Source organism: Cavia porcellus, unplaced genomic scaffold (genome assembly GCF_034190915.1).
Source record: "Cavia porcellus strain 051 isolate PalLab524CR breed Dunkin Hartley unplaced genomic scaffold, mCavPor4.1 scaffold_2, whole genome shotgun sequence".
NCBI classification, from domain to species: Eukaryota; Metazoa; Chordata; class Mammalia; order Rodentia; family Caviidae; genus Cavia; species Cavia porcellus.
In genome coordinates, this window is record NW_026947485.1 from 23,804,410 (window position 1) to 23,818,590 (window position 14,181).

General features: G+C 36.1%; 1 protein-coding gene across 1 annotated transcript in view; it reads left to right on the top strand.

The window, feature by feature from the left end:
• The window catches only part of Abcb5 (ATP binding cassette subfamily B member 5), a 111,023-nt gene that overhangs the window by 63,666 nt on the left and 33,176 nt on the right, over window positions 1-14,181 (top strand). The window contains exons 17-22 of the mRNA XM_063235661.1: window positions 3,161-3,322; window positions 5,813-5,953; window positions 7,499-7,642; window positions 8,527-8,631; window positions 8,879-8,956; window positions 13,611-13,694. Coding sequence (XP_063091731.1) covers window positions 3,161-3,322; window positions 5,813-5,953; window positions 7,499-7,642; window positions 8,527-8,631; window positions 8,879-8,956; window positions 13,611-13,694 — 714 coding nt within the window. The remainder of the gene's footprint in view (window positions 1-3,160; window positions 3,323-5,812; window positions 5,954-7,498; window positions 7,643-8,526; window positions 8,632-8,878; window positions 8,957-13,610; window positions 13,695-14,181) is intronic.

The window sequence follows — 14,181 nt, forward strand, 5'->3', positions numbered from 1 at the left end:
TTATTAATTTTTCTTTTGAAAATCAAGTTCTTAGAATCTTAGTTAATAAGATTTTTCCAAATTCAAAGTCATGACAGCTTTTCCATATATTTTCTTCTAGAATTATTATAGTTCTAGGTTTTTATTTTTATGCTTATATTTATAATCAACTCTGAGTTAAATTCAGTGGTTTGGAGCTTTTTTCAGCTCTTAGTAGATCCAGCACCATTTTGTTAAAATGACAGGTTTTTTTTTCTATACCGCTTTGCCTTCATAATTTTGTAAAAATTAGTTAGTTGTCCTGCTAAATTAGGTGTCAGTGTATTGCTAAACTCTATTTGGTTTTGATGTATTCTGACTTACTCTTCTCTTTATATTTAACGAGCTTCCTTTTCTCTGCTAATTTTGAGTTTAACTTGCTCTTCTGATTTTTAGGTTGAATTTGAAGTCACTTACTTGAAAAGCTCTGCTTTAAAATAGTTGAGGTTCTTCCACATATTTTTCTGCACTGTTTTGCCTTTTAATTCTATTACAGTCAGAGAATGTACTTTGTAGACATTAACAAAATGTTAAGGCTGAATTAATGACACAGGTTATGGCCTGTCTTGGTAAATGAAAGTACTGTGAATTTTGCTGTTGTTGAGTGGCATGTTCTATGTACATTAGTTATGTCACTTTCATTGATACTGTTATTCAACTTTTTCTTGTCTATTGTCTATTGTGTCAGTTACTGAGAGAAGAATATTGAATTCTCCAACTATTTTGTCCTTGCAGTTGTCTCTATTTTGATGTCATGTGTTTTGTAGTTCTGTTATTAGGTACATAGACTTTTTTATTGTGTGTGTTTGTTTGTTTGTTTTGGGTATCAGGACTCAAACTCAAGACTTTGCACTTGCCATGCAGGTTCTATGCCCCTGAGCTATATCCCCAGCCCCTGATACATGGACATTTATGATTGTATTGCCTTCTAGGAAATAAACTGCTCTACTCTGGTTGTATTTTTTACTGTTCAATCTACTTTAGTTTTGTCTAATACAGGCATTCCACCTTTCACTTACCTAGTGTTAGCGTGGCATTTTTCTGTCCTTCTGATCCATTTGTTCTTTGCATGTGTAATTAATTTTTATAGATGTTATATAGTTGGGTCTTGGTTTTATAGCCAACCTGATAATCTCTGACCTAATAGAAGCTTTTACTCCACTTGCACTTAATGTGGGCATTGAGAGTTCCAAGGTTACACAGTGGGGAAAGGACAATTTATTTGACAAATGGTGATAGGTAAATCAGATATCCATATGCAAAAACATTGCAGTGGACCCTTATCTTTCACTGTACACAAAAAATCAACTCAAAATGGAATAAAGAATTAAATGCAAGATATGAGACTATGATATGATACTAAGATATGAGAATCTTAAAAGAAAATGGGGAAACCTTCATAACATTGGGCTTGGCAGTGATTTATTGATTATGATTTCAAAAATGTAAGCAGTAAAAGCAAAATAAGAGGAGAACTAAATAAAACAAAAACCTTCTATATAGCACAGAAAACAATCAACAGGCAACTTACATAGTAAGAGAATATATTTGGAAACCATATATACGATGAGGAATCTAAAATATAAAGGACACACAACTCAGTTATAATGATAATAACAATAATAATATGATTAAAATTAGCAGCATCATTTTAATAATCATAGATGGCATACTCCTATAATCCTGGCACTTGGGAAACTGAGGCAGGAGGATCACCATGAGTTCAAGGCCAGCCTGCGCCACATAGAAAGTCCAGGCCAGTCTGACCCACATGGCAAGACCCTATCTCAAAACAAGAGTAAATCAAAAAATTTTCAAACAAAGTCTTGAAATGACATTTCTCCAGAGAAGGTATATAAACAACCAATAAGTATAACCAGTAAGTCATCACTAGTTATCAAAGAAATGCAGATCAAGGCCACAATGAGATATTTCTTCATATCTATTAGGGTAGCTCCAATGGCTCTTGTATAAATAAATAATTCAATGAGTGTGAAGCTTCAGTTGTGCAAAGCAAGTTCTAGGGATCTGCTGCACAATGTACTATCTATAACAACTCTGTATTATGTACTATCTATAACAACACTGTATTATGCACTCAAAGTTGTTAACAGTAGTTCTCATAAGTGCTTTTACCACAGGAAAAAAATTATGCACAACTCTAAAATACAGGCACCATAATTTTCCCCATATAATAAATGAAGAAACTAAAATTTAGGGAAATTAAGTAACTTATATGAGATCACAGAACCATAAATAAGCAGAAACAAGATTCAAACCAAAGAACTGTGATTCCAGAAAGCACAAATGATGAAATATTGGGCATTCGGCTTGTCTTTAAAATAATTATAAACTCTGTATGAGACTGTTCACCTTTTGTATTTCATTACCATGTAATACTATAATAGTCACACTCACCATTTTATGTGAGATTCACTGTAGGCTTTCTTCTTATACATTAGTTTTCTTAGGCTGCTGTTCATATGCTTGCTAGCTAGTCATGTGGTGTAACAAACTGCTTTCAAATTCAAAGCAGTGAAAGGGAATTTGGCTGGAGTCACATCTCATTACTTTTAGGGCAGAGCCCTGAATCATCGGGGTGGGTGAGTGGGAACTGAACTGAAAGAGGGCACGAGAATGACTTCCGGGTGCTGATCCTGATGTTTCTGATTTGGTTACTGTGGTCTGGGTGTATTCCATTTGAAAATGTGTTGATCTCTTCCTCTACATTATAGGTAATTTTCCATGTGTTTAAAATATTTGTAAAAGGTAAACGCATAATTACCTTGAATCTGTACCCAATTAATTAAAGAATATCCCCACCTTAGAGATGAGAAATAATGAATTACAGTTACATACTCACTTTCAGTTTCTGCTATTGGATAGGTCAGAAATGGTCTTTAGGTTTCTTTCTAGTTCTGAGATACTATGGTTTTATAAAACGACTAATAAGTAACCAAATTATATCCTTTCTTTTTATTCTAATTTTTAGTGGCTTTTTTAATTTATTAGTTTCCAAATTCTATATCCAAAGAAAGATTTTTTGATGTTAAAACAAAACTGCAAAAAGAAGCTTTCTTGACTGTTATAAGAGGCTATTTCTACTAAGTTTTTGTTTATTTTTACACTTTTTGTCTTGTAGGCAAGCAAAGGTCGGACTACAATCGTCGTAGCTCACCGACTTTCCACTATTCGAAACGCAGACCTGATTGTGACTATAAAGGATGGGACAGTGGTGGAAAAAGGAACACATGCTGAGCTAATGGCAAAACAAGGTCTATATTATTCACTGGCAATGACACAGGTAATATTTACAGTATAACAGCATAACAACAGGTTTTCTTTTTAAATTTTCAGAGATAATACTACACTAGAAAATAGAAGTCCCTAATTATAATCTTAAATTTCACAGCAACCAAGATTTACTTAAACTTTTTTAGTGATGAAATTGTGTACAATACCCTCAGCACTTTTACAGATAATGATGTGAGCCTTCAAGACTTTCTATATTGCTATTTATTATTAGAACACAAAGAAATATAACACATATGCACGCTTAAATACTTAAAAATTAGCTATGAGGCAAAATACAAAATTGTGCATAAAGGTATTACAAATTGTAGAAATAAGCAAAACTGATCAGAGAAAGAAAGCCGTATGAGCTTAAGAAGGTTTCATGAAAGAATTCTTGAAGACTAGAAAGGCACAAGAGAAGGGAGAGATGGAGGAGGACTCCAAGTAGCTGAGAGGACAGCACAGAGACAAAAAGGAACTTGATGTGCAACTAAAACAGAAAGATCAACCTTCCATGCATAAAGATGAATATTAGCAGAACAATAGAAAAGAGATAGTAAAAGTCAGGTCATGGAAGTTCTTCAAACGAGAAAGCAGGGCTGAAATATAATGTGTAGAAAGTACTTAGTACAGTGTCTAACACAAAATAGGCACTTGGTAAATATCTGCTGAAGGAGGAGTGGTCCATGCTTGTGCCTATCACATCCTCCCAGGTGGACTAGAAAATAGTCATGCTGGCCAATCAAAAGAGGGCATGATGATGTTGGGAATGGATGGCAAATCCCCATTCATTAGGATCCACATTTCGCATGCCGTGAAATCTACCCTCCTATTCTGCATAACTTCTCCCTTAGGGGAAATTAATATAAGTGATACGGTTAGGCCCCAGCCATTCTCTTCATTCGGCTTTCTTTTTTTAACCTGGAAGGCAGCCTTCTTACCAAAGCATTTCTACAGATAAATCATTTTAAACTTTTTCTGTAAATTTTACTTCCTCTTTAATACCTATATTATTATTTACAATTTAGGAAACATGGAAAAGTGTGAGCCACCATCTATTTAAATTCTCGATGCTTCAATTTTGTAATCTCTAACATGGAGGAAGTCATAGTAACCTATTAATTAATTGTAGAATATTAAATGAGCTAAGGATTATTGTTGGCAAAATAAATGTTATTACATTATTATCATTAACATTATCCATTCAAACTTTTCAGAAGAGTTCAAACCATGGAGATTAATATTGTAATTACCTGGAATTACATAATTATAGACTTTCCTTACCTAGAGTCCATGTGAAAATGAAGTAAAAAACATATTGATATACATACATACCAAAACTTGTCATCATTATTATTTTGGCTGGCAGAATTCTAAGGCAAATTAATAGTCTTTGCCCTATCAAAGCCCTATATTTAAAAGTATTATCATGAGAAGAGGCCAAAGTTTTATATTAAGCTTTCCACAAAGTAACTCCTAGAAGAAGCGAAGCAAAAGATCTTTCATGGTGGAAGAACTTATAGAAAAGAAAGTGATAGTGTGAAAGAATGTCTGATTAAAAATGTTAATGAAAGTACAGTACTGATTAAAGTTCATTGTCCCGTTGTGTAACTGATTGACAGCTGCTGAGCTGCCAAAGCTCGGGGAGGTCCTGGAATGTCCTCCACCCACCGCTCTCCACCCGCACCATCTCCGAGCTGCCACCACCTCAACTGCTTCTGTGTTCTTTGTTCTTCTCCCTTCTCAACACGAGGAGCCGCAAAGCTCAAATCTCCTGCACCACATTCAAATAAACAGAGAAGATGTCACTCAGCTATTTTATTAAAATTGGCCGCATTTCTCTAAGTCGCAAAAAAAGCAAAACTAGACCTAGAGTAATTTGGTTGTTTTGTTTTGTTTTGTTTTGTTACCGGGGATCAAATTCACGACCTCATGCTTGCCAGCGAGGACAGTGTCTTGGTTTAGAACTTCATCCTAACCTACAATTTTAACAGTACCTTTAGGGTCAATCTGATGCCTTTTTATTTCTTACCCTTTGAGACTCAGGCCCTCAGCTGTGGTTGGTGCTCACAGTCGGGATGGGCAGGTCTGGAAAGCATCACTGTCTCCTGAGATCTCTCAGGTACAGGACCAGTGCCACATATTAGTTCCCAGCTTTATAAATTGGTAATCTCCAAAGAAAGGTAGGAAGAAAGGACCAAACCATACAGCATCAGTCTCAAATAGTTCCTTTTACTAAGATCCGCCCCTCTCAGTGTATAATGGCTTTCTCCAGTAATTATATCTCTGGAAAAGAGGATTAAAAAAAAGCTATTGTCAGTCACTAACATTTTAGGATGAGTTAGAATTAGTAGCTCTCTATCAAGTCTGAAAATGTTCAAGAACTATGTGAGAACATACCACTTTCAACAACAAAAGTAGTTTTAAAGGAATGCTTAATATATTTTTAAAAATTTTTAAGGTATCATTCTAATGAAAACCTATATATTCTTCATTTAAGGATATTAAAAAATCTGATGAACAGATGGATCTGATGACCCAGTCTACTGAAACAAATAGCAGCCCAGTTTCTGTGTGTGCTGTGAATAGTGTCAAGTCAAACAGTACAGACAAGTCTGAGGAATCCATCCCATATAAAGAGGTAATGGCTCAACTGGCAAAAGTTCATCTCACATGTTCTCAAATTTTTATTTAATCATTAAATTTAGAATTAACTTACAATTAAATCTCATTGCAGCACTAAGTTCGCAAAACATGTCTTTTTCAAACTTCCTCTAGCTCCCTGTGACAATCTAAGAAGAATGCCAATCTAAAAATCCGCATTTATGTCCCAGGTCCTTGGAGGCAGAAACTCTCATGAATATATTGCCTTTTCTTTCCTATGAGGCAGACTGTGAGTCAAACAGTGTTCTGGGAAGTGGGGCACAGATGCCACCAAGATTAGTGGATATTACATGAGGATACAGATGCACCCACTCCCTGGGTGTGGATCAGTCCCAGAAGGGGCAGTGCAGGCCTCCTGTCCCAGGGCACAGCTGAGTGGCCTTGGTCACCCAGGGGAAATGCCTGTTCCCATGCTGCTCCTCCCCACTCCAACCCCAGCTCATCCTGAGGCCATCCGACTTTCACCTCCTGCAGCATGGACCCTTCCGCGCTCTCTTCAGCCTCCGGCTGACCTCGTCTCATTTCTCTAACCCAGTTCAGCATGCCCAGCACCCATGTGCATCATCTCAGCCCCACTGACTGTTCTACACAGCACCCTCTCACAGACAGCATCCCATCATGACCTTACCTGTCCATGCTTCTTCCATCTACCCCATCCCTGGAGCCCAGCCTCCTCCCTGGTCCAGTCAGGTTTGACTGGCCCTCGTGTGTAGCTTTTCATTTGTAACCTCACACACCTCAGAATCCCTCACCCGAATCCCTGGATATTGACTTCAGCTTCCATGCTGCCTCATATCTTTCCTAAGCCCACTATTGCCTCCCAAAGAAGAGAAGCTAAAACTTGGCAAAAGTAAGTAGTATGCTTAAATATTGCAGCATTCTACTTGTAAGTAGGAAGCTCAAAGCAAACTTTTAACCAAAACATTTGAAAATAATTTTGTAAATAGATCATAAAACTGGAAAACTTTCAGGCTTAAAAAAATCCCAGTAAAAATTTTATCTTCGGCCTTTTCTCTGCTTACCCAGAGAAATTTCTATCCAGGCCTTGTCCTTTGCTGGAGTGTGAGACTGAACTCAGTTTTGGAAGAGTATCATGGGCTGGGGATTTAGGTCAGCGGCATAAGCACCTGCCTTGCAAGCGCACAGTCATGAGTTTAATCCCCAGTACCAAAAAAAAAAAAAAAAAAGAAGAAGAGTATAGAACAATAGGCCTATCTATCACTTTTTCTGTGATTTTTAGCTATTAGAACATGTGAACTAATTTGTACTGTCCTAATAATACTGAGTGAATTAACAAAAAGTCATATTATACAAATAGCTACTTTTGGGTAAGATGCCTTTGGGCTTTGTCATCATTAGTAAAACAGGCCCTGAGAGTTTTTTTAAAGAAAATTACAACTTATACTCTGCTATTTATTATATTTGCTATATTACATTATACTTTCATTTGTGATTGGCTAGCTTTTCTAGGTTCCATTATGCTCTGCAAGTGGAATTTTAAACCAACATATTTTATTTACAGACAAGTCTTCCTGAAGTTTCTCTATTAAAAATTTTTAAATTAAACAAGTCGGAGTGGCCTTTTTTGGTTCTGGGGACTCTGGCTTCTGTTCTAAATGGAAGTGTTCATCCAGTATTTTCCATCATCTTCGCAAAAATCATAACTGTGAGTAAGACCCATTTATTAACATGCAGAACAATTAAAGTGAGGGAAATGACTTGTTACACACTAATCACAAAAGGAACAGTGGGACTGTCAGTGGGTGACACCTCAGGTGAGGTCCATGGTAGAAAGGTCAATTAATGTTCCTGGGAGATGAACCATATCTATTGTGTTATGTTTGACTAGGTCTAGTCGACTGGGCAAACAATAAAAAAATTTGCTTTTTTTCTAATTTTGATGCCAATGTTGTATCAGCATTCGAAATCACTGAAGCAACAAAAGAGACAAATAGCTACTCTACTTTCAATTAGTTGGACAGTGGCAACTTTTTATCATGAGCCAGGAGTTTGAGAGTGAACCAAAGACCTCAACAAGTTGGTTGATTCAAGGGTCTTCTTGGATCTTTTTTAATCTTCAGTATCTCTGCTTTGCATAGTCACCAAAATAAGTGGCAATCTATGTATAATTACTGTCAGAAGGAATTCTAGGGCTGGAGATTTAGCTCAGCAGCTCAAGTGCTTGCCTGGTAAGTACGAGGTTGTCAGTTCAGTCCCTAGTGAATGAATCCTAGGGGTACATTGCAGGTAGTATTCTAAAGAGATGAACCTTTACACATATGAGTCATTAAAATTTATTAGAAACAATTCAAGCTAGTGATTTAACAAAATGTACCGTGATAATAGCAGAGAACTCATTTTTCTGATGCTATGTAATAAATGGAAGACATTTAACTTATTCTTGTATGTACTAAATGCAGACATTCTCCAGAAACAGTCATTTTATGTTTTAATTCATTTAGAAAATCCTTATGTATATATTTTAATTATTTTATCTTTCTTCTATATTTTCCTCCAAATCACTGATGAAAAATATCTGTTCCTCTTCAGATGTTTGAAGATGATAATAAACCCACATTAAAACATGATGCAGAAATTTATTCTATGATATTTGTCATTTTGGGCATTATTTGCTTTATCAGTTACTTCATGCAGGTAAACCTTTCATAAATTAACCCTGTGCAAGGTGACTTTTTAAATGTCCTCTTATTTGTGTTAAAAACATAAGAAGTAAACATTACAAAGAAATAGTAAAGAGGAGACTGGGGATTTAGCTCAGTGGCACAAGCGCCTGCCTGGCAAGTGTAAGGTCATGAGTTTGGTCCCTGGTGCCAAAAAAAAGAAGAAGAAGAAATAGTAAAGAGACTTATGAATAAATGTAGGTTGTCTTTTTGTTTTCCAGGGCTTGTTCTATGGCAAATCTGGGGAAATTTTAACCATGAGATTAAGACAATTAGCATTCAAAGCCATGTTATATCAGGTCAGTATGTTTAGTTGAATTTTTATTTTATTTGAAATTTATAAAATATGCCAGTTTTTAGTTCTTTCTCAGATAATTTCTTGACATAGTCTTTCCTTTTGACTGTTGAAAAGCATGTTTTTCGTCCATAGAATCAAAAATTGATGCTAAAATTTTTGCATCTTTTTAATAAAATATCAGGTTAAAAATTGTGATGTGGGTCAAGAATATAGCTCAGTGGCACAGCACCTGCCTGGCAAGTCCAAGGGCCTGAGTTTCTTTAATGATGCAAAAGAAGAAGAAAATTGTGATGAGTAAAAATGAAATTCATTAAAAAGAAGCACTTAGGGCCCACTCCTGTTACTGTATGTTCAACTTACCCAGCCTCTCTTTCAATGCATAATGCAGTGCTGTAGGATATGAACTGAGGACCAAATTAAAACTGAAGAGGGGGAGGTAAGAGCTCCAGTATCTTGGGGACACAGTTGAATGGAAGAAGTTAATAATTTCTCCACTACTCATCCATGGGCAGGTTTAAGTTTTTCACATCATACTTCTCAAAGCAAATCTCTCTGCCTTTATGGAAACAGTCCTTCACTCCAGATAACATCAGTCCAACTGGAAGTCTGCCTGCCACACACAGATGATCGACCACATTGTGAAATATCTAAAACTTGGTGGATCCAGCAATAATCTGGAAAAGTGAATCTTGGGGGCAAACGACACTTCTAAAATTCTTTCCTGAGTCTGAGTAGTGGGTTACTCAAAGGCAGGAATCATTTGGAGCCTTCTGCCTCACTTTTTGTCACCAAATCTCACCAAATAAGGGCAAATAACTTCCTGCCAGCATCATTCTTTTTCAGAAAGAGTTACTGTCACTCCAGCTGAGTCATCAAAACCAGTGTTTACATCTTGCGACTTTTAGGAGTAATACTCTCAGAGAAGCCATGTAACAAAATTCTGCAGTCTTTATAGTCTTGGGGAACTGAAAGACGCAAAATGCAAAATGCAAGGGGCCCAGAGATAAGCTGAGCCAGCACACGTGCCTGTCCGATGAGTGTGAGGTCATGAGTTCAATCTCTGGTCCTAAAAAAAGACAAAATGTAGTGAAGTAAGTTGGAGTTTTTGAAGCTCTGACGCAGTCAGTACCTTACACCCTGTGCTTAAAAGGTCCTGCCTCCGATTTCTGCTGCATGTTTGCAAACATTCTTTCATCTAGTAAAAGAAAAATCAAGTTTAGGGGTCATAAATTAATTAATGCCTATATATATTTCCTTTGTTAAATTTGTGCTTTACACTTTTATTAACATGTTAAACCTTTACCTAAAATCTTTTACATAGATGGAGACTGTAACTATCACTATGCTTCACATTGACAATTTTTGTTTTTGTCTTCATGAATTTTCATCTTCCCTGTTCAAGGATATTTCTATTTCTAGGAATTTTTTAAATGCTTTTTGAATGTTTGGGTGATTTTGTACAGGAAAATATGAATTTGACTGTTTCCCAGTCATTAAAGCCTCACTTTGAACTTCTTTTTTTCATGGAATGCCTGTAGCAAAAGAATCTCAAGGGCCTGGGCCAGGTTAGCCAGTGGAAGTACTGTCAGTCTAATATTTTGCACATTAATATTTTCTCTAGTGTTGGCCATGTGAACACTAGCCCAGCAACATTCTTGGATAAAATAACTTTTGCTCAGAAGAAGAGCCTAAACTATAAGCCATGAACTCTGTCCTTCAAAGGACATGTACATACTCACAAGAAACTCAGAATCCTCATGCAATGAAGGTTACTAATTTCTCCCACAGTTCAACTTTCAGTATTATTGTTTGTTTGCTTCCTCTTCCTTTAATATTCTTTTCATACTCTTTGTTTTTCAAAATTAGAGAAGTATAGTGTAGCTGGTCTTCTTTATAAGTGTCTATAATTTTACTTTTGTCTATAGAAAGGAAAGCTCCTAATATATATGGTTTTTCCTTACTTTATTATCTATTTTTTTTTTTTTTTGTTCTAGAATAAGACCTTAAAAGGTTTCTAAACCATGCTGAAGTTTTATATAACTACTTTGAAATCTCAGTTGAGGGAGAAGCATTCATAGAATTAGGTGTGGTCTTTTTGTAGATTATAGATCTGTATTTTATGTGATTTAGAAACTTCTCGTTGATATGAATATTCTAAGTGTTGCTGACCTCCCAATTGTAAATGATTTGTTGTTCATTGTATTTCAAGCTATTTATATTTATTATCTATTAATATTGACCCCTGACACTATGGGGATTTTGAACACATACAAAATTTGTTTGGAGCCATTTCATTCTAATTGGATTGGCTGCATCTTCTCTGAAAGTGTTTAAATCACTGGATGACAGTATTGGTGGTGGCCACTAAGGAGCCTTTAAAAAATGCTGAAGTCATTTCCAAAAGGATTTGAGATAACAAGTCCTGAAGCTAGAGAAAATAGCTAATAGAACGCAACTGTGATGCATCAGATAGATCGAAGGCAGAACAGGCTCATTCCTTAAGAACTCTGGGCTGGGCCCCGGAATTTAGCATCACAAGTGCTTGCTTGGCAAGTGCGAGGTTGTGAGGTCAGTCCCCAGTACCAAAAAAAAGAACTCTGGTCTCTGGCTGCTAAAAGTCCAAATCCTGATTTCAGCACTTACCAGTTAGCTGTGTGGCCTTGAGCAAGTCACTTCATCTGTCAGTACCTTAGTTTCTCATTAGTAAATGTAGATTCCCAGTAGCGATTTCAAAGGGCTGTTGGGATGATTAAATGAGAAAATACATGCCCAGCACTTATTAAACTATAGTTGTATTTACTATTAACAGGTGAAAGAATAGATCCATTAGTATCAAAAAGCCTGACAGCCTTACTCACAATTATTTTACCATCAGGAAGGCAGAAAGCAAGTTAGTCTGGCTCAGCAGTAGCTCAGCTCTAAAACCTCTGCTACATATTTTGAGGATTTTTTTTTTTTTTTTTTTTTTTTTTTGTCTTTTTCATTTTTATCGGTACCGGGGATCAAACTCACGACCGCCTGCTTGCAAGGCAGGTGCTTACACCACTGAGCTAAATCCTCAGCCCCCTGCTACATATTTTGGCATAAATTGCTGAAAAACAATTCCTGGAGGGCATAGCTGCTGACTTGCTGACTTGGATATCTTGATGATTCAACATAGGATGACTAAGACAAGTCACATGTTTATATGTACTGTACATTGTGTATTATAGGAAGTTAGTGTAGAAACAGGAATATTCAATGTTAATTTTCCCTCTTATACTTGTATTTTGTATTGTCTCAAAAACTTCTCATATTCTATGTCATGTTGGAATCTAGAGACAAGTAGAAAACACTATATCTTAATTTTGGGAGGGGCCTATATAATAAAAGGAGGCAATGACCAGTTCGAGTACTATAACAAACTATCACACTGTTGCTGATGAGTTCACAGTATGGTAGAATTTTGGTGGGGTGGTGATTTTAAAGTGGCTACTGTGTAATGCAGACTGAGATCTCTCTAGGATACACTTTGGCCACCTAAATTTATTGTGCACTTTCCTAAAACAGTGGCTCACAGCACAGTACCGTCACACTGCACCCACCCTGGCTGTTGCCACATTCCTTTTGGGGAGTTTGCTTCTAACACAACCATGTGACAATGCACAAACTTCAATCTGTTATGTTTTTGTTCCCTTAGTTTATAGCAGTGTGTAACCTGGGCATCAAACCCCTGGCTGAGTTGCAGTAAAACAATTTTTTGTTTTCTTTTTCTGTTTCTGTTTTTTTTTCTCTTTACTTACTAAATATAAATCATTGTTTCAGAGACAGTCTCCACATTCTTGTAGCACAAGAGATACAAGTGACTGAGTGAGTGGGAGGAAACATTCAATAGCTAATGAAAGGAAATCAGGACTCCTCAGGTTGAAAAGTGCTAGGAAATGCTCTCTCGTAGTTGTTGACGATGACATTGGGTCTTCCATTATGCTTTTATTGCTAGTATTTTTGACCCGTCTTACTTAGATTGTGTGCTTTTTGCCTGCAGCTTGATAGCCTTCTGCCTCCTTAGCATTGCACAATGTCTAGCTCTCATAAAATCTTGGGATAACATTCTGCCTATGTGGAGCCTAAAGAGATGATAGGCGTCTATCATTAGGAAAATTAGGTAAATTTGAAAAGAATATAAATTGTAGTATGCAATGTTTACTATTTAAATAGAATCTGCCTTCCACAAAGTATTTATGGAGTAAAATTGCAAACTCTTGGATGGTTCTAAATCATTGTTTTCAACATTTTAGCTTTTATTTTATTCTGAGACAGGGTATGCCCATATAGTTAAGGCTGGCCTTGAACAACTGTGTAGCTCAGGCTGGCCTCAAACTCAAAGCCATCCTCCTGCCTCAACCTCCTGAGTTGCACAAGCACACCCAGCAACACTGACTCTTATACAATACTGTAACATGGCAAGGAAGCCAAGCTATTGGGCTCAAATTCTTCAGTCTATTCCAAAATATAGATCTTTATGAAATAAGAAGAAAAGCTTAATTAATTCATAGTATTTTTAAGAATTAAGTACTTGTGAGAATATAAATAAACACCTTCTAACTACAACAATTCACAAATCAAAGAATGCTTTTGATTAATGATATGCAAATTCTTTTTTTTTTTTTTTTTAGGATATTTCCTGGTTTGATGATAAAGAAAACAGCACAGGAGCCTTAACAACAACATTAGCCACAGATATAGCACAAATTCAAGGGGTATGTATATTGTTTCTATTTATAAATAGTGTACATATGTGGCACAAACATGGTTATCTACCCAAAGGTGTCTGCGATCATATGTGAGCTATGCTGTGATGATTCCCATCATTAAGACCAGGTGAGTCTCATAGCTGAAAGGGAACTCTTAGTGAAAGATGTGAGGAAGCCTTTTAATTTTGGCATTTTTAACTCAAAATGAAGAAGCTTTAGTATATATATTAGGATAACTAGATGACTAAAAAAATGTAGAAAAAGTTACAGAAGAGAGCTCAGAATTAACAAAAAGTAATAAAATGAAAGAAAATAATCACTTTGAGAATTTTAATAGTTTTTCTTTACCCCAGAAAATATAATCTAAAGCATGGTCTAAACATTTCAATTCATTTTTGCCTCTAGAAATGATTCTGTGCTAGTTTTTTCATCGATCAGGTTAAATGGGTGAGTGCAATTATGACCAATCACACTGTGTAAGTAACATGTGTAT